This window comes from Esox lucius, chromosome 8 (assembly GCF_011004845.1).
Source record: "Esox lucius isolate fEsoLuc1 chromosome 8, fEsoLuc1.pri, whole genome shotgun sequence".
NCBI classification, from domain to species: Eukaryota; Metazoa; Chordata; class Actinopteri; order Esociformes; family Esocidae; genus Esox; species Esox lucius.
In genome coordinates this window covers 5,523,159-5,543,786 of record NC_047576.1, presented here as the reverse complement: position 1 = coordinate 5,543,786, position 20,628 = coordinate 5,523,159, and the positions used below count along the sequence as shown (strand labels likewise).

The following is a 20,628-nucleotide window of genomic DNA, read 5'->3' as shown; positions in this document are numbered from 1 at the left end:
GTCTGCCCATCGCTACTCCTGGAGATGTATTGTCTTGTTGGTCTTCTCTCCATCCCTAATTTGACAAACCTGATTCTGAGTGTTAATTAAAAGAATTTGGTTACTTTAGAAATGCCCTGAATCTGGTTAATTTCGATCTCCAGGAACTGGGTCGGCCAGCTCTGGGCAAATAAATATAAATAAATAATAATAGATGATATTATCAAGACTACAGCAGAGAACGCAGTGGTTACAATCTGCAATGCACATACTCGATAGCTAAAGATTCGATTTTAAGAGACAAGATAGATGTGCTAAGCTAGTTTATATTGTAGCAAACTCAACATAACCCTAACCTAACATGGGAAGACCTACAGGAACGCTTGCGAAGCAGGCCAACCGACCAGGGTTCAGTTTCACGTCTAAATGGTAGCCAAAGCCTTAAGCAGATGAAACTGTCCTAATTGGACCCAAAAGACGCCTTTTGATTTGACTTCAGCGCATGCGGGACTGTTAGACCCCATGGCTGTTTCCGAACGTCAGCTGTTTTAACTAACGTCACTGTGACTTTGCCTACAAGTGAGCCTGGGGTTTTATATGGAAGCAGTTTTTGCGTATCTTCACACTAAAGCATTGTAGAGGTTATCCTTCACCATGGGGTGAGGTGCAGGCAGGGATGGTTTTTCCTGGGGAATACTCAATCATCTGTGTCCAACATGCAGAGTTTATTCAGGCTGTCATGGGTTCCTTGTCGTTGAAAAGCAACATGATGTCATGTGTGGTAGCTGCAGCAGTTGCACAATTCTGGTAACTTTCCCAAGATTCCCTGGTGTTCCATAAATCCTTGTTGGAGGATTCCAGGATTTCTATCTTATTTCATGAATCTCACAGTAAGGGCTTTGTAGAACACCAGAGTTAACTTTTCATTCCAATTTAACTAAGCGTTTTACCCAAGCGATTTCACACAGTGTTATACCTCAGCAATTTAACACAGTGTTTTACCTCACTGATCTAATCCAGGGATTTACTTCAGCAATTTAACACCTTATTTTACCTCACTGATGTAACAGCATTTTACCTCAGTGATTTTACAAAGTACCTCAGTGATTTAACACAATGTTTTACCTCAGCGATTTAACAGTGTTTAACCTCAGTGATTTAACAGAGTACCTCAGTGATTTAACAAAATGTTTTATCTCAGCGATTTAACAGTGTTTTACCTCACTGATCTAACATAGTACTTTACTTCAGCAATTTATTCCTCACCGTCTAGTATTTGACACGGGCCAGAGATGTTCACCTACTTTTTAGGTTATATTTTCTGACAGTCTGACTACCGTGTGTTAATACCAATGTTTTACCTCACCTATTTATCACAGAGGTTTTGCCTACATGATTTAACAAAGCGTTTTACCTCAATGATCTAACACAGTGTTTTACACCAGCAAATTATTCTTCCTCAGCATCCTGTATCTGACCTGGGCCAAAGATGTTCATCTACATGTCAGGCTGTATTTTCTGACATTTGAATACCTTGCCATTGTCTTTGAAATGCCACTGAATTCTTCTTCTTAACTATATTTCTCTGAATGTTTAAAAAAAGATATTGACCCCTGTGTTCACAATAGCGACAGCCTGCAATTCTCAAGTTGATGTAATTTTCCTTGGCTGACCTGCAGTTTCTATGTGACAACATGGTGAAAATGATTTACAAAGACAGTTGTGTGTACAGTTCTGTGAAAAAGTGTGAATTAAACAGAGATATGTGTGAAAACAGGTGAACAGTGCTTATGGGTAAATAGTCTTCCTTCTGGAATTTAGCAAACTGGTCTTGTGTTTATGGTTCAGTGTGTTACTGCTTGTGAAAAACTGTAACACATGATTTACCTCAGTGATTTACCTCAGTGATTTACCACAGTCATTTTCAACAGTGATTTACCACACTGGTCACCTCAGTGTATCTTTTGTACAGGGCTTTTGTAGTGTAAAAGGTGCACTCCGTCAAATGATCATCTCTTTTCAGTTAAAAAGTACCACCTCGCAAACCAATCATTGGTTTGGAAGACAAAATAGGAGTTCTAGCCTATTAAAACACAGAGAGCAGGTCGTCCCCCTTCCCAAACCTGCTGCACACCTGCACCTCATTTTGACTGGGATTGGGTTTGGTGGTGATCTGTCAGAGACAAAGTGAGGTCACTTTTACACCATGGGTGATTGCTTTTTTAGAACAATGTGTTTTTGAAGGGGCTTGGCACTATCAGTGGGTTGATCATGCGACTGGAGTTCACCTTTAATAATTGTGATGAAGAAGCTGCTTCAGTTAAACAGTGTTAATAATAGCGGTGAAGAAGCTTGCTCAGTTGAACAATGTTAATACAAGTAAAGGAGGCTGGGTGTTTTGTAAAAGCACTTTGTGACAACTGCTGATGTAAAAAGGGATTTATAAATAAATGTGATTTATTGATTGAGGAGCTGGCTCTGTTGAACATAGTTACTACTAGTGAAGGAGCTAGCTCTGTTGAACAGGGTTAATACTAGTGAAAGACCTGGTTCTGTTTAACAGAGTTAATACTAGTGAAGGAGATGGCTCTGTTGAACAGAGTTAATTCTAGTGAAGGAGCTGGCTCTGTTGAACAGAGTTAATACTAGTGGTGAAGGAATTGGCTGTGTTGAACAGAGTTAATACTAGTGAAGGAGCTGGCTCTGTTGAACAGAGTTAATACTAGTGGTGAAGGAGCTGGCTCTGTTGAACAGAGTTAATACTAGTGAAAGACCTGGTTCTGTTGAACAGAGTTAATACTAGTGAAGGAGCTGGCTCTGTTGAACAGGGTTAATACTAGTGAAAGACCTGGTTCTGTTGAACAGAGTTAATACTAGTGAAGGAGCTGGCTCTGTTGAACAGAGTTAATTCTAGTGAAGGAGCTGGCTCTGTTGAACAGAGTTAATACTAGTGAAAGAGCTGGCTCTGTTGAACAGAGTTAATACTAGTGGTGAAGCAGCTGGCTCTGTTGAACAGAGTTAATACTAGTGAAGGAGCTGGCTCTGTTGAACAGAGTTAATACTAGTGAAGGAGCTGGCTCTGTTGAACAGAGTTAATACTAGTGGTGAAGGAGCTGGCTCTGTTGAACAGAGTTAATACTAGTGAAGGAGCTGGCTCTGTTGAACAGAGTTAATACTAGTGGTGAAGGAGCTGGCTCTGTTGAACAGAGTTAATACTAGTGGTGAAGGAGCTGGCTCTGTTGAACAGAGTTAATACTAGTGGTGAAGGAGCTGGCTCTGTTGAACAGAGTTAATACTAGTGAAGGAGCTGGCTCTGTTGAACAGAGTTAATACTAGTGAAGGAGCTGGCTCTGTTGAACAGAGTTAATACTAGTGAAGGAGCTGGCTCTGTTGAACAGAGTTAATACTAGTGAAGGAGCTGGCTCTGTTGAACAGAGTTAATACTAGTGAAAGACCTGGCTCTGTTAAACAGAGTTAATACTAGTGAAGGAGCTGGCTCTGTTGAACAGAGTTAATACTAGTGAAGGAGCTGGCTCTGTTGAACAGAGTTAATACTAGTGGTGAAGGAGCTGGCTCTGTTGAACAGAGTTAATACTAGTGGTGAAGGAGCTGGCTCTGTTGAACAGAGTTAATACTAGTGGTGAAGGAGCTGGCTCTGTTGAACAGAGTTAATACTAGTGAAGGAGCTGGCTCTGTTGAACAGAGTTAATACTAGTGAAGGAGCTGGCTCTGTTGAACAGAGTTAATACTAGTGAAAGACCTGGCTCTGTTGAACAGAGTTAATACTAGTGAAGGAGCTGGCTCTGTTGAACAGAGTTAATACTAGTGAAAGACCTGGCTCTGTTAAACAGAGTTAATACTAGTGAAGGAGCTGGCTCTGTTGAACAGAGTTAATACTAGTGAAGGAGCTGGCTCTGTTGAACAGAGTTAATACTAGTGGTGAAGGAACTCTGGTTCGAACAGTGATACTATTGTCTTGCTCTGGAGCCTGGTGGACATATTAAACACACTGAGAAAAGATGAGGTACTGGAGAAAGGGGTAGGAGGAAAGGAGGGTTGTAGGGAGGGAGAAAGAGAGGGAGGAGAGAGAAGGGAGGAGAGGAGCAAGAGAAGGGCGGGGGAGAGAGTGGAGGAAAGGAGAGAGGGAGGTTGGGGGTAGAGGGGCCTTGGGGATGCTGGAATTATTGTAGGGAGTTTGCGTGGTTGCTTTGGTAATACTAACTGTAAGTCGCTCTGGATAAGAGCCTTTGCTAAATGTGTTGATCTCTCTCTCTCTCTCTTTGTCTCTATCTGTCTATCTGTTTCTCATTCTCTCTCATTGTCCCTCCCCCCTTCTCCGTCGTCCCCCTTGTTCGCGCAGGCAGAAGTAATGTAATGTAGCGGTGTGTTTCATGGTTTTGTAGGCCATGTGTTTTGTGTTAGCAGGGACAGGGTTTCTCGTACCCAGGACAGGGGTGGGTGGTGCGCTGGGAAGTGGGTTGGAGGAGGGTGTTTAAAGAGCGTGTTGGGGGAGGGGGGTAGTAGAGTACAGGTTATAGGAGAATTTCAGAAAGCCAGAAATATGTTAGTGTTGATGTACACACAGACACACACACACACAGTCTCTCACACACACACACACACATTCACAAGGGTTCATGTACACCCACGTACTGTAAGCAAACAGTCCACCCCAACCTTGTGTTGATGAAGGCTTGACCCCTTATTGATTGGTGATTACGTCACATTTCTATCAGGCAAAACAAAGATGCTTGGAAAACATCTACCGAGGCCTTACATAACCAAGCCATTTACCGTAAGGACAGCATCATCACTGACTGCGTCATTATCAACGCTATGCCAAGCCATGCTTTAGAGCTGTTGTAAGGGTCAAAGGTTAACCTCCCTCCCTCCCTGTGTGTGGGTGTGTGTGGCGTGTCCGTGTGTGTGTGTGTGTGTGGGTGTGTGTGTGTGTGTGTATACAGCTGGAGCAGATGCTGGCGATGCAGTCAGCCGCCAGGGACTCGGACCAGGGGAGCGGGTCTGTAGAACACCTGCGGTTGCAGAGCGAGGAGAGGGCCTACAGACTCAAACTACTGGCCTATCAGGAGGCTCAAGTCAGGCAGACTCAGTTGGTGCAGAAACTACAGGCCAAGGTATTAAATACTACTGTTATGAAAGTACAGGCCAAGTTATTAAATACTACTGTTATGAAACTACATAACAAGGAACTAAATGCTACGGTAATAAAAACTACAAGCCAAGATAATAAAATGTACTGTTATGAAAATACAGAACACGCTAATAACTACTACTGTTATGAAACAGCCGCATACATTATACAGAGCCATAATTTTGTGGAATTCCCACACCATGTAAGGAGTTACTCTAACTTACAAGATATACCAACTAAACACTATAAATATCCTTCTATCCACAATGCCTTGCACCTAGCTCAACAATCAGAGCCTGGATGAAGATGTGACGCATCAGCAGAGGTCGCCTCTACAGTATTTAGAACTTCAGGAAAGCTTGAAAACAAGTGTATTGTCTATATAAAGCCAAGAGATCAGCATTTAAAACTTTGTTTGTTCAGACATGCGCTGCCAAAGTCATAGCAAAATGTGTGCTATTTATACCTTGAGCTCTGGTCATGATGGTGTGGATTTCAATCACTATACGAAACGGCTGATTTCCAACAATGGGGTCTCTGATAATCTGATACATTTGCTAACACAAAAGGGATCCAAAAAGTTTGAGAACCACTCCTAATATAGCACACATATATTCACACACAATCTACTTTTTATTTTATTTTTTTACATCATACATTTGTGTGACTGTTCTTGTCTAGTAGTATGTCCATGACCTTTCTCAGGTTTTATTATTGCGTTATTTGTCATGTTTTGTGTGGGTTGCTTTGGCAGGAACTGATTGGGATTCAAATAAACACCAACCAAAATAACTAGAAGAGACTGAGTCTGTACTAGCCCATACTTGTCAGGAGTACAAACAGATCTGGGACCTTTTGAAGAACTCCTTTACATTTTCCTCAAAGAACCATTTGAAGAACATCAAAGGTAAACCTCAAATGGCTCTTGAAAAGATTATTTGAGGAACTATAAAAGAGCTTTGGGGGTTTTCCAAGTTTGAACTTGAAGCATCCTCCAGGAACCCTGTCGGTTCTTTGAGGAACCTTTCCGTTGATGAGTTTAGGAAAGTTGCAATTGGGATGTATGGTACAGCCCTCCCATACAAAAAAAAATGCAAAACTGTGTTGTTCCGATTCAACATGGCTGCCTTATCACTGGTTCTGTGTGTTTTGTCAGGTGCTTCAGTACAAGAGCAGATGTGGTGAACTGGAGGAGCAGGTGTTGGATAAGGCCTCAGAGGTGGAGAAGCTACAACTCTCGGTAGGTGTCAGAGTTCAAAGGGGCTGTTTAAGCTCACAACTATCTGAAATGATTGGCACTGCCTTGGCCAACTTCATCCATGTGTCAGGTCTTGGTTCTGTTCAGCTGCAGGCCCATTTAAATTCGTCAGCCAACCATCTGCACCGCTCTGAGACCCAGCTCCAGGAGAACAGCGTGACAATTCAGAAAAAACTGGCCCTGCTGGAGGAAGAACAGAAGAGGTGGGTTTCTTTTAGCAAAATAGTAGGTGCCTGAAAACACAACAAGTAGGTTCTAAAAGAGCAGAACAGGAAGATTTAATATAGCATAAAAAATATATGTTATTTAGAGAACAGTCTAAAAAACGGGGTTACATAAGGATTCTTTTGCTGCCTGTTTAGGAACCCATTTTTATTTCCAGAAGAACCATTTGGTGTTTCTGGTGCAGATAGCAACATTTTTAAAACACACCCTTGGGTCCAGAAAACACAAACCCTTTGGCCAAAGTAAAACAAACCCTTGGGTCCAGATAAAACAAACCCATGGGTCCAGATGAAACGAACCCTTGGGTCCAGATGAAACAAACCCTTGGGTCCAGATGAAACGAACCCTTGGGTCCAGATAAAACGAACCCATGGGTCTAGATGAAACGGACCCTTTGGTCCAGATAAAACAAACCCTGGGGTCCAAATCAATCGAACCCAGGTAAAACAAACCCTTGGGTCCAGATAAATCAAACTCTAGGGTCCACACTTAGTCCATAACTATCTAAAAGGGGTGGAGCACTTGGTTGCACTTGATCCTTTTTCTATTTTATCTTTTAACAGGTATAGGGCCGGTTTCACAGACACAGATTATGCCTAGTCTAGGACTAAAATAACAAACTCAATGGAGTTTCCTATTGATCTTTTAATCCTAGACTAGGCTTAATCCGTGTCTGCGAAACCGGCCCACGGACTTCTAGGTTAACCAAGATTAGCAAAGCCGGCCTAAAACCCACATGACTCGCAGCGAGAACAAGCTGTGACACGTCGAACAGCCGGCCGTTGTTAGGGCAACATTCACACAGAAATATGCTTTCTGCATCTAGTGTGCTGAGCTACGATTGGCTGTCTCTTTTTATTCCGTCCTGGGGGGTTGAGAGACTGCATGTTGTTTAGATTTGGAAATCCAACAGTCGTTCTGGAAGACGGCAGTGCTTGGCAGCTGTGTTTGACTGTCCATGTGGGTGTTTCAGGGAGGAAGACAGAGAAGTTAAGCAATCAGTAAAAAAAAAAAAAAAACACATCCCCATTGTTATTGACACATCATGCCGACAGCATCAACGATTCAGGTGGATTTAGGATATGGTGTTAGCCAGACTACATAAACAAAAAGGCCTTTTTTCCAAAAGGGATTAGAGTGTCATTTAAAAAATAAAGTTAAAAAGATCTTAAGGGGACATTGTCTGAGGTAACATTCAGTACAGTACGGAATTGTTGGAATTGTCAAGAGCCTTGCCCAGCAGTGTGAGAATGACTTGGAACTGAAACCCAGAGCAATAAATGAATGGAAATGAGGATGATAAGCTGGTTAGAACTCTGCTCCCGTTCACCCCATTTTTTTAAACCCCCTTTTATATTTTTTCTCGCCTTCAAAGGAAACAAAAACTTCAAAGCATTGGAGAGGTTTTTCTGAGAAATTGTGTGTAGGGAAAAAGGGAGAACGAGAGAGATTCCCAGTGGATCCCTCTCTTAGCTTTCCAGCTCTGTTTCCTCGTGCCCGGGGCGGGAGGCTGGAACGGCGAAGAGGAGGAGGGAAGCTGGCCTTGGTCCTGTGGATGCTTTCGGCATCCAATTTGTCAGACTTAATTAGCTCAGCCCTGTTAGCACAGCGGACCAGAGCACTTTAACGGTGCCTCACGCTGAGCACGGGGCAGGCCCGGTGACCTCCACACCTGACGCCAGCCGTTCAACAACCGGGATTTATGGGGCCAAGCAGCTTTATTGAAATGGTTGAGACAGGCGCTTGGCAGCTCGCTTGCCAAGGCCCTGTCACTTTTATAGCACTGCCCCTGCATGGAGCTGCCCTCTGATGCCCACTACAGTGGAGTCAGATGCGAAGCCTCCGCGTGGAGCTCAGCTGAGGGGCCTACTGCAGAGTAGGCTATAAAGCCTCCGCGTGGAGCTCAGCTGAGGGGCCTACTGCAGAGTAGGCTATAAAGCCTCCGCGTGGAGCTCAGCTGAGGGGCCTACTGCAGAGTAGGCTATAAAGCCTCCGCGTGGAGCTCAGCTGAGGGGCCTACTGCAGAGTAGGCTATAAAGCCTCCGCGTGGAGCTCAGCTGAGGGGCCTACTGCAGAGTAGGCTATAAAGCCTCCGCGTGGAGCTCAGCTGAGGGGCCTACTGCAGAGTAGGCTATAAAGCCTCCGCGTGGAGCTCTGGACCAGTGTCACGGACATGGTTCTATTAGAGCTGGTTACTGGCACCGGTGGAACGGTTGCAGAGCCGCCTCGTCCAACTGTCACTTAGAGACAGGCTGTCCAGCACCTAAACTTCTAAAACAAGTCACCTGTTAACAGTTGTGCTGGAGTTACAGTGGAAACAGATACCCCCCCTCCCTCTCCTCCTCTCTCCTCTTCTCCTCCTCTCCTCTCTTTCCTCAGATCTTCCCAGGACTGCTGTTGTCAACTGTTTTTCTGCGTCCCAAATGTCTACCTATTCCCTGTCCAGTGCACAGACCTTCAGTCTTCTCGCAAAAAAGCTATATTTGGGACGCGCCCTTGGTTTGGCTCCCTGCTTGGCGCTGACCGCTCCTCTTCCATCAGATAGCTTAAGAACACTGGGAAAACACAGCGAGTTGGCAGCACTCTGCTGCGACACACAAGGCGTGGAGCGTGAGAATGATGTAAACATCTCTGTAAATGACTCTGGGAGAGAGCTCGGCCTGGTACGGATTAGGACCGAGTTGACACAGACTTTATGAAAGTGTCACACGTGTTGCGGAGCGTAAGTGTGCCTGGCAGGGGGGGGTAGATTTCATGCAGGGGTTAGGAAGCTAGTAAGCATGTGGATGATGCGGTGGCCGCACGTTTGGTGGAGGACAGTACTGTTTCAGGAGGAATAGAGGAGAACAGGAGGGTTGGAGGAGAAGTGGAGGGGGAAAGGGGGGCTGGAAGAGGAGCAGCAGCAGGGTGAAAAGGAGGCGGTGGAAGATTAAATGAGAGGAGAGAAGTTGAGCAGGAGAGGGAGAGGAGTTGAGGTGAAGAGAGGAAGAGGAGTTGAGGTGAAGAGAGGAAGAGGAGAGGGCAGGGGGATGCAGGGGAAGTGAAGTCGAGGTTGGGAAAGGAGATGAGTAAAAGAAAAGAAGAGGGGATGACATAGGACCAGGAGGAGCGGGAGAGGAGCGGGAGAGGAGTAAAATAGTATAAGAGGAGGAGAGGAGAGAAACAGGGGGAGTTGAACTAGAAGGATAGGAGGGGTAGAAGAGACACTTTAGAAGATGCCTGTCCTCCTCCTTGTGTCGCCTCCCTCCTGGGGCCAAACCTCACAGTCATGTGATTATCTCAAATTAATTTCACCCATTAAGTTTGCTCCCACTAAATCTCATGTTTGAATTATATCCCAGGCTTTTAGACACTGTGTGAACGGCCTCGGGATGAGGTCATAGCATGGCTAAAACAGCGCCAGCGTATAACTAGTATAACTCGCACCAAACGGTCATTCAGAACGGACATGTTTCGGCCGTCACGCCTTTAGTCCGCCCTGTTTCCCACATAGTGGCCTTATTTTCAGCGAGGACCATATGCATGTTGTGCACTACACAACAACTAGAACACCATTTGGGAGCTGAGGCCAGATTCGTGAGCGATCCGAGATCTCTGGTCGCGTCCTTCCTGTCACTTGACAAAGTCCCACGTCACCGGTCACTAACGAGTTCATGACGAGGCGTCCCTCTCCCCAGGTGTTCTGCCCTGGGCCAGGTTAACGTCCTGCTCAGAGAACAGCTGGAACAGGCTGGCTTGGAGAACCAGGCCCTGACGGAGAGGCTGGGCCGCGCCCGAGACGACCTTGAGCAGAAGGAGGCTCAGCTTCGCAAGGAACAGGAGGTGAGAAAAGGCAGGATGTAGTGCCTTATTCACACCACAGGCTCGTGCCGAGCTGACCCCCTGTAATCCCTGAAGACAGCAAGGTAGGTCTCAGTTGGACCCTGCAGTGTGAACCAGGCACGGACGAGGAGGGGAGAGTCGTTGAGGTGAGGGGTCAGACATTTTCACACCACACGCTTCGGTTGAGGTCTGCTGGGAATAATAGGAAAGAAAGAATAACAAAATCCAAGTTGTTATCCTGTTCTCTGGATATTCACGTTGTGCAACGCCGCTCATTCCCAGAGAGGGTCACATGGGGTGGGAATTCCATTCAGAACCCTGTTTTGTCAAATCATTCTCATTCTTTGTTATGATTTTCAAGCTGTTTTTTCCTGTGAAAACATTCCAAAGGGGTTGGAAAAAACACATTTTTTTGCACGGCACAAACAATCTGGCGACCGCTAGGAACTCAGGATGCAATCGGCAACATCTGCTGATACAGGGGCAAGAGTTCAGTGTGTGTGTTTGTGAGTGTGCATGCATGTTACAGCAGTGTGTGTATATCCATTTAGAACAGCCCCTAACTACAGTATGTATTTGTGTATGCATGTGTGCATGAGTGAGATAAACTGGGCAGTTAAACCTTGGATTGACATTGTTATGGGGTCTACTGTACAGGTCTACTGTACAGGTCTACTGTAGATGTCTCCTATAGAGGTCTACTATAGATACCTACTGTAGAGGTCTGATGTACAGGTCTACTATAGATGTCTACTGTACAGGTCTACCAAGAGGTCTACTATACAGGTCTAGTAGTTTAATGTCAAGGTCTACTACAGAGGTCTAGGGGTCTATTGTTGAGGACTTATTTTTATCTTCTATAGAGTTCTACTATGAGATCTACCATAGAGGTCTAGTGGTCTACAATAGAGGTCTAGTGGTCTTCAATTGAGGTCTACTGTTGAGGTGTACCTAAAAGGTCTAGTGGTCTTCAATAGAGGTCTACTGTTGAGGTCTACCATAAAGGTCTAGTGGTCTTTAATAGAGAACTACTGTTGAGGTCTACCATAGAGGTCTAGTGGTCTTCTATTGAGGTCTACTATTGAGGTCAACCATAGAAGTCTAGTGGTCTTCTATTGAGGTCTACTATTGAGGTCAACCATAGATGTCTAGTGGTCTTCTATGGAGGTCTACTATTGAGGTCTACAATAGAGGTCTAGTGGTCTTCTATTGAGGTCTACTATTGAGGTCAACCATAGATGTCTAGTGGTCTTCTATTGAGGTCTACTATTGAGGTCTACAATAGAGGTCTAGTGGTCTTCTATTGAGGTCTACTATTGAGGTCAACCATAGATGTCTAGTGGTCTTCTATTGAGGTCTACTATTGAGGTCTACAATAGAGATCTAGTGATCTTCTATTGAGGTCTACTATTGAGGTCTACAATAGAGGTCTAGTGGTCTTCTATTGAGGTCTACTATTGAGGTCAACCATAGATGTCTAGTGGTCTTCTATTGAGGTCTACTATTGAGGTCTACAATAGAGGTCTAGTGGTCTTCTATTGAGGTCTACTATTGAGGTCTACAATAGAGGTCTGGTGGTCTTCTATTGAGGTCTACTATTGAGGTCAACCATAGATGTCTAGTGGTCTTCTATGGAGGTCTACTATTGAGGTCTACAATAGAGGTCTAGTGGTCTTCTATTGAGGTCTACTATTGAGGTCAACCATAGATGTCTAGTGGTCTTCTATTGAGGTTTACTATTGAGGTCTACAATAGAGGTCTAGTGGTCTTCTATTGAGGTCTACTATTGAGGTCAACCATAGATGTCTAGTGGTCTTCTATTGAGGTCTACTATTGAGGTCTACAATAGAGGTCTAGTGATCTTCTATTGAGGTCTACTATTGAGGTCTACAATAGAGGTCTAGTGGTCTTCTATTGAGGTCTACTATTGAGGTCAACCATAGATGTCTAGTGGTCTTCTATTGAGGTCTACTATTGAGGTCTACAATAGAGGTCTAGTGGTCTTCTATTGAGGTCTACTATTGAGGTCTACAATAGAGGTCTGGTGGTCTTCTATTGAGGTCTACTATTGAGGTCAACCATAGATGTCTAGTGGTCTTCTATTGAGGTCTACTGTTGAGGTCTACAATAGAGGTCTGGTGGTCTTCTATTGAGGTCTACTATTAAGGTCAACCATAGAGGTCATATTGGCCTGCCGCTACAGTAGTTTCCTAGCGCTGCTCTAAGTCTAGACCCCGTTGTCAGATCTGTTGGAAAGCAACTGATCCCAGGCTCCTGATCCTTCCTGTGTCCCGTCTCCCTCCCCAGACGTGTGCCTCCCGACTGGGTCGAGAGCAAGCCCGTGTGAGGGCCCTGTGGCGCCAGGCGGCGTCCCTACGGAGCTCCTTCACCCAGCTCCGGAACTTCACTGACAGGTTTGTGCAGCGCCTTGTCACTCTACCACCCCACCCTCGAGCAGCCCTGGGGACAGGTGGCTCTGGGTACCATCCATCAGGATCGAGTTGAAGCTAAACTCTTGGCTTATGTCATGTGTAAACCTCTGACTGACTGGGGCATCGTTGAGTAATAAGCTGCAGTGAAGATTTATTTGCTTGTGGTCGTAGCCGTTGATGGTGTTTGAGGCCTGGAGTACAACATAAGACAGCCCAAGTTCAAAGCGAGCTGCATGGTCTGGAGCCTAGCCGTTAGAGGCATCCATCAGGCCCTCAACAAAAACTACCAAGCCTTTTTCCTAATGAAAAACCAATGGGTCACAATTTCAAATCCAAAAATATTGGGTGTGTATTTTGTTTTCTTGTCAATCTCTGTACCACTTGTGTGGGTCCAAAATGTTGTGTTATTACCTCTGTAAACATGTTAAACCCATGTTCCTCTGTCCGCAGGAAGCTGTCTGACATGTGCGGGGAGTATGTCACTGCAAGTCGTCGTCTGCATGTAGCTTGTATGTCCCTAGAGACCAGTGTGACACAGCACAGCACCCCTAGTGGCCAGGAGGTATCGGAGCTAGAGAGACAGCTGAGGGACAAGCTGAGGGAAGCCATGCAGCTCCAGGGACACTGGGACGCTGAGAAAATAGAGCTCAACTCACGGTCCGTCTGCACTCCTGTCTATCTCTCAGTCTGCTTGTCTGTCTGTCTCTCAGTCCGCTTGTCTGGTCTGTCTCTCTGTCTGCGTGTCTGTATGTCTCTCTTGTTGTTTTCATTTCATTTTAGTAAATAACAATACCTGCACAGAGCACATCGGTGTTGGTCATGTCTGGTGGACTTAACTTTCATGACAACCTGCGGGCAGGCAAGCCAAAACGCCTCTTCCTGCGTTGCATATTGCCCTGTTTGAAGGTCGTTGTCCAACTGAGCAGTCTACCCAGTGCATCTGCCAGCCGGTCATCTGTCACAACGGACTGAGACGCAAACAGAAGGCATTTGTTTCCCACACTGGATTCAGTTTCCTCTGTTTACTGGAAGGGCCCGTGGACATCAAACGTCTTGCATTTGATTCTCGTGCCTGCAGTTCTTGCTTTAGAGTGGCCAGCGATTGCGAACAATGTGAAAATGAATGCAGAGTTGTTTTTACTGTGTTCTGTGCCAGGAACCAGCAAATCTTTGGTCCTCGTAGGATCCCTTGCCTGAAGAAAAATATTGGCCAGCTCATTTTATTTAAAACACATCTGAAACAAGGGTAGCCCAGACGAATAAGGTTGTGATGTCATTTCATGCTTTGCACAGCAGATCCTAACCCTATACTGATAAAATACTTTTTGTCAATTCAAGCAAGTCGGGTCTTTTGTCAGTTTGATCAAGTCATGTCCATTCTGTGAAATGTCACCCTGGCAAGCAGAACTGCGATCCAGGGGGGACATACTATGATCTGAAAACCAGGATGTTCTCTGTTCCACAGCCAAAAGCCATCAGAGAATTCATCTTTTCAATCGCGTATGGGAACCTCAATAAAGCTAACACACCCATCAAAGAGTTCACCTTTTCAATAGCACAAGGAATGTAAGACGTTTGTGGGTTTTCTTTTATGAGTACCAGACGTTGCTGTTTAATGCCTATGTAATCTAAAAAGTGTGTGTGTCTGTGTGTCTCTATGTGTTTATGTGTGTGTCTGGGTCTCAATATGTGTGTGTGTGTGTGTCTCTGTGTGCTTTATAGGATTTTGGAGCTGACAGACATGGTGAAGAACCTCAGAGCACAGAGCAGTGAGAAGGATGCAGCCCTTGTCATCATGCAGACCAGTCTGGACCGGATGGTGGGAAAACACACACACATAAATACACACACACACACACCCACCCAAAGGGACACACACCAACAGACAGGATGTGGGGACTCCAGGGGTGTCTGTGGGGTTGAAAGAGCAGGTTTTAGTCTGTCGTCTGGAACCGTAACTCTTGATAAACTCCACCACTCTGCTGACTCTCTGGAGGTGTCGGCCTTCTGCAGTCTGGAGTACATCACGGGGGTGTGGGGATGCCTCCCGCCGAGGATTGTATGTCAGCAGCACCCCCCCCGGCACCAGGCTGACCCTCATGGCAGACCCAGCAATATATATATATATATACATACAGTATCTCACAAAAGTGAGTACACCCCTCACATTTTTGCTAATATTTGATTATATCTTTTCATGTGACAACACTGAAGAAATGACACTTTGCTACAGTGTAAAGTAGTGAGTGTACAGCTTGTATAACAGTCTACATTTGCTGTCCCCTCAAAATAACACAACACACAGCCATTAATGTCTAAACCACTGGCAACATACGTGAGTACACCCCTAAGTGAAAATGTCACAGTTAAACAAACTGTTCACTCAATACTTTACATTGTAGCAAAGAAGAGATATACTCAAGTATTTACAAAAATGTGAGGGGTGTACTCCCTTTTGTGAGATACTGTAAATGTATGTATGTGTGTATATATATATCAACATTCACCAATCAACCGCATTACAATAAAAAACTACTTTGACTACACCACCGATTTCTCTATGCTAACTACGTCTCCAGCTGAAACAAATTGGAATTGGCATTTTGCAGCCATTTCACGGGATAATCTCTAAATGTAATGCTGTGAAAACAGCCAAATGTGCTGTACCGTACCAATATGAAAATATTGTAACTCCATTGTGGTCCTAAAAAGTCTAACAAATTACAACCCAGCAGTCGCTGATTTTACAATACGAGACAGTCTGCAACAATGAAGTGGCTCATCGTAAACATGCAATAAAATGAAGCTAAATGAACAGATCCTTTTATTAAAAGCATCCGGCATCATTTGATCCACTCTATACCTTATTGTGGTGTCAACAAGTTCCTTGTCTGCTTTAACAGGATGTCATCATACATTTGGTAACTAACGTCTAAATCAAAACCCAGAAGTGTGAATCATCACTTAGCAACAGTTCTGAAGGATGGGAGCAGGTGCACTGGGCAAACTTTAGTACATTACTCTGATTGGAGCCTAAGGACTACCTGTGTTCACCACATGATTTCATGTATTTTAACCTGATGATTTCCTGCTCCAACATTACAGGAAGCAAGCAAACTAGATGACAAGGCTGAGATGGATGACCTGCTCTCAGATATAGGCCATGTCCAACAGATCTTAACCAGCGTCACAAAGGTAGACCACATCCAACAGGTAGACAGTGTGGAACAGGTTAGCAAGCCCCCAGCAGGTAGACCACCTCCAGCAGGTGGACCACATCCAATAGGTAGACCGCCTCCAACAGGTAGACCACCTCCAACAGGTAGACCACCTCCATCAGATCAGCCACCCCCAAAAGTAGACAATATTGTAATTGGTTTGTATTTTATTGTTATTCGACACCAGTCGTTTACTAACAAAGCGTGTAACAACAAAGTGTGTAATTTCATTTGATCCAGTAGTACATTGAACTAATCTCACGGTCAGGGGTTTTAGATCCAGATTCCCTGACTAAATAGTCCCTGACTAAATAGTTCCTGACTAAATAGTTCCTGACTAAATAGTGGTTCCTTAATAGCTCCACTATGTCACTTTAATATAAAGTCTACTACGTTTGATCATGGGACGTCATTTGAGTGTCATCGTCTAACACTCAGTCAGAGGTAGAAGCCCCCCTTCTTTTGGCTCTATTTCTATTCTGTTGCTCCAACCGTTCTGCTCCGTTTTCTCCTCAGGGGGTTTGTGGTGATGGCGACCGTGGTCAATCTTCCTCAGCCCCCTCTCATCCCCGGGTTGATTCTGCTCAACCCAAGAGCACCTTGAAGGCTGTCCAGGGTGTCCTGTCCCAACACCAGGTCAAACTCACGCCATAGCCCTCACGCAAGACACTTCTTTTCCCTCCCGGACTCTCTCTCGTCCTCATCCTCAAAACCATTTGGACGAGGACGTCGGAGAAGCTAAACAACTGCTGAGTTAACAAAGCTTGATTCATTTAGAATTAAGATAAGGATCCTATTTAGCCACCGCTACAAGCAGCAGCTACTCTTCCTCCCGCCCACACACATGCCTTAATACACAACATAAACAGACAAACACGGAACCATGGAGGGATGTGTAATAGGCAATCCAGTTCGGGACCTGTTAGTGGTATTTTTGTGATATGAAATACAAGAAAACATAGTTTTTCAGTTAGGGATTTGTTTTTGCCTAACCTTAGGATCTGACTATCATGTAAATATTCACATCCGTAGTAAATGTTAAAATGAAAACACAGTAATAGTGCCCTTTCCCTTCCAACAGTGTTGTTATGTAACGGTTCAACAGGGCCTGCACTGTCGCCTGGAGGCTTCCCTGGAGGAAGTTAACACACTCCACACTCGTCTGCAGGAGGCCAAGGAGGCGAGAAGGGAGCTGGAGGGACGGATCAAGGAGCTGCAGGAGGAGAACCTGCAGGCTGAGAGGAGCCTGGAGAAGAGCCACAAAGACAGCCAGAGATGCAGCACCTCCTTGGAGGTTTTTGCGAGGTAACGACAATGTGTTGTCTGAACTTTGCTCCCCAGTGGCCAGGCCAAACGGGTGAGGATGGTCGTGTCTCTGATGTGCACTCACTTCTCCTTTCTCTGTCTGTCTGTGCTGCTGTGCTGTGTAGTGACAAAGCCAGGCTGGAGAAGACGGCTGTGAGGCTGCAACAAGAGGTGGAGACCAGGGGGTCAGAGCTGGAGGTCATGAGGGCGTCTGCCGGAGATCTCCAGAGACAGAGAGACCTCCTCCGCCAGCAGAGAGATGACCTGGAGAGACAGCTTGCACGCCAACGCACCGAAGCCCAGAGAGGGTACGGGCGAGAGGAGGAGGAGGAGAACAGTGGAGAAGGGAGGAAGGAAGGGAGGGAGAAAAAGTGCAAAGGGGGGAGAATGGAGAGGTTGGAGAAGGGGAGAGATTGAGGGGGTGGTAGTAGAGGAAGAAAAGAGACACGTAAAGTAGGAAAGAGAGAGAAAGAAAATAAACAGATTGATATCAAGACGGAGGACGAGAGAGAGAAATGCTTACTCATTTTTACTACACTGCACAGCTTATAATATGAAACTCCATATGCCTAAGACTTTTTCAGATTTATTTATTGTATTTTTGTTTTCACCGGTTTTTGTTTTTACTTTATTTCAACTCGCTTGGGCAATGTAAACAATTGTATCCAGTGCCATTAGCTCTTTAAATTGAAAACGGAATTGAAAAACAGGGGAAGACCGAATCCGACAGAGGTAGAAGGAGACAGTGAGAGACAGAGAGGGGGAGATATAAAGACTGAGTGAGAGACAGAGGGGGGATATATAAAGACTGAGTGAGAGACAGAGTCATTACATATCACAGCGCCATTAATTGTGATTGTTTTGATTCTGTTCATTTACAGTTCAGATCAGATTTTCTGAGACCACAGCCAGACCCATCACTCTTCATGAAAACATAAATCCTAAACTTTACATGGCATTACTGCGTTATTAGGCTTATACTCAACAGTTGTGAGAGAGTGGTTGCAGGACTTGAGAAAGACTATATTCGTGAGGTTTTTCTTCTCTGTGCAGAAATGTGATTATGTGAGAATGAGAGCAGGACATGCAATCCAGGGATCCAGGCTTGAACTTAAAGTGACATCTCACTGCGGACGCATGTCTGTTTAGGGACGGTGTTAATGCAGCATGTTGCGTGTGTGCCTGGTTGACTGTGTGTGAGTGTGCATATGAATGTCTGCCGGAATCCTTTTCATGTGTATTCGTGTGAGTGTGTATGTGTGTGAGTTTGTGTGAGTGTGGTCCTTACTATGATAGCAAAACACGGACAATCGTGGAAGGATCTGGCCAAACGGAGTCCTCGTCCTCACTTTGACAGCAAGCTTAGGATCACAGTTCAGGATAGAATTTGTCTCAGAATTAGGGTGACGGTCAAGTTTATGCATTAGGGTCAGGTTATGTTTAGGCATGGTTACGTTATTGGCATTAAGGTAAGGGTTCGGTCTAGGTTTAGGGGTTCAGTATTATAAATTTTTAATAGTACTTATTTGCCGATTCACATATTGATAGTAAAACAAATGTGTGCGTGGGTGCGTGTGTGCGTGTGTTGCAGTGAGAGGAGTCTGGAACAATTGGAGAGGAAGCACAGTGACCTGTGGTGTGAGCTGGTGACATTCAGGGAGGCCCTGAGTCATGTGACCCTGCAGAAGGAGGTTCTGGAGGATGAGAAAGTTAGCATGACCCTGGCTCTCAGCAAGGTAACCAAACACTAGCTGTCGTTAGCGACCGGTCGTGAGAATGTCTTTTTGTGATGCAAGTTGACTGGGAACGTATTTTAATTTACAGCAAAGTCATGGGAGGAAGTTAAGTTTACCACCGGTCTCTGGGATGGGACGACATTCTTTTAAAATTGCCGCCTCTGGGTTTCAGTCTAACAACCTTCGATTACTGGTCAGATTTAATGACAAGGCCACCTGCAGCCACTAATGCAGCCATTAAAAGTGTATCTTGCTTCTGTAAAGGAGCTCTCATCTTTACATCAGAAAGTGTAATTTTCAATGTTCCAGCTCTATTTGCAACATGTTCGTCATGCACATTTCTACAGATGTCTTGAAACGTTGTGATCAAAGCCAAAAGAGATTGAGTCAAGTGACTCTGAAACATGACCTCTGTTTCCTGACTCTGTGTAAGGTGACTCAGCAGTAGAACCTAGAGAATCTGGCCCCTAACCCACCACTTCTAACCCCTGATTCTGTGTCAGTTGGCTGCAGACATAAATTTCATATGATGAGAAAAGCAGCGTGACCCAAGCTCTCAACATGGTGGGCAAACCCTTAAACCATAACCCTTACCGAACACCCGACCCATAATCCCTGACCTGTGAACCCTAACCCTAGCTCTTTGACGAAGGTCCTTCCTTCCAAAAAGCATCAACAATAGATATTATTAATAGAAAATCATGTCATCCAAGTATTTTCTTTGAATTATGTCCATTTAATTCAGCCTTAGAGCTCTACCTCTGCCTACTAGCAAAGTTAAACAGTCCGGGGCAATATCCCCTGACCTCTGTCATTAAACCCTGACCTCTAACTCCACTGTTAATTAATGCTGCATCGGATATACCCCGGTCGTCATGATGCACCCCGGTCATCATGGTCTACCCCTGTTTACAGATGGAGTCCCAGAATGCAGAGCAGGAGCTGTGCCTCACCAAGACACAAAGCCAGGAGGCGGGACTTAGAGACTCTCTGGCCAAGATGGCTGCCCTGAGTGAAGGCCTGGCCAACGACAAGGTGGAGCTCAATCGCGTCCTGCTACAGGTACATCCGATTCTTGGATAAGGGATCTGTCCCGATTGGCCAGTGTTACAGCCGTGGTAAACAGCTAGGTAGCTGCCAGTGGATGGAGGCGGAGCCAATATGGAGCTACCACTTGTGCTGGGACTACTATCTGGGTTCTTGGCACTGGTATAACTTACACTCATGCTAATTGCAGATCTTCAGGATTATGGTATTGTTTGCTGCGAGTCAATTTTTATGTTCTGTGATCGAGCAAAGGGTGACTATCACTATCAAGTACATCAGGTTTCCCGGACACGGATGAAGCTCTCCGTTGAGCTTGATCTTATAGTCCAAGACTAGGTTAAGTCGGTGTCCGTGACGTTGGACCTATATGTCATTCCGAGTTCAACACGGACACGTAGCTAAGAGACGGAGAGACAGAGATTCTTTTTTACGGTCCAAGCTGTCCGATGTTGTC

General features: G+C 45.1%; 1 protein-coding gene across 1 annotated transcript in view; it reads left to right on the top strand.

Annotated features, from left to right (window-relative positions):
- The window catches only part of crocc2 (ciliary rootlet coiled-coil, rootletin family member 2), a 56,184-nt gene that overhangs the window by 12,914 nt on the left and 22,642 nt on the right, over positions 1 to 20,628 (top strand). The window contains exons 4-16 of the mRNA XM_020048839.3: positions 4,944 to 5,114; positions 6,288 to 6,371; positions 6,477 to 6,592; positions 10,292 to 10,436; positions 12,744 to 12,850; positions 13,319 to 13,525; positions 14,591 to 14,687; positions 15,974 to 16,063; positions 16,603 to 16,722; positions 17,192 to 17,391; positions 17,517 to 17,699; positions 18,983 to 19,127; positions 20,043 to 20,189. Coding sequence (XP_019904398.3) covers positions 4,944 to 5,114; positions 6,288 to 6,371; positions 6,477 to 6,592; positions 10,292 to 10,436; positions 12,744 to 12,850; positions 13,319 to 13,525; positions 14,591 to 14,687; positions 15,974 to 16,063; positions 16,603 to 16,722; positions 17,192 to 17,391; positions 17,517 to 17,699; positions 18,983 to 19,127; positions 20,043 to 20,189 — 1,812 coding nt within the window. The remainder of the gene's footprint in view (positions 1 to 4,943; positions 5,115 to 6,287; positions 6,372 to 6,476; positions 6,593 to 10,291; positions 10,437 to 12,743; positions 12,851 to 13,318; positions 13,526 to 14,590; positions 14,688 to 15,973; positions 16,064 to 16,602; positions 16,723 to 17,191; positions 17,392 to 17,516; positions 17,700 to 18,982; positions 19,128 to 20,042; positions 20,190 to 20,628) is intronic.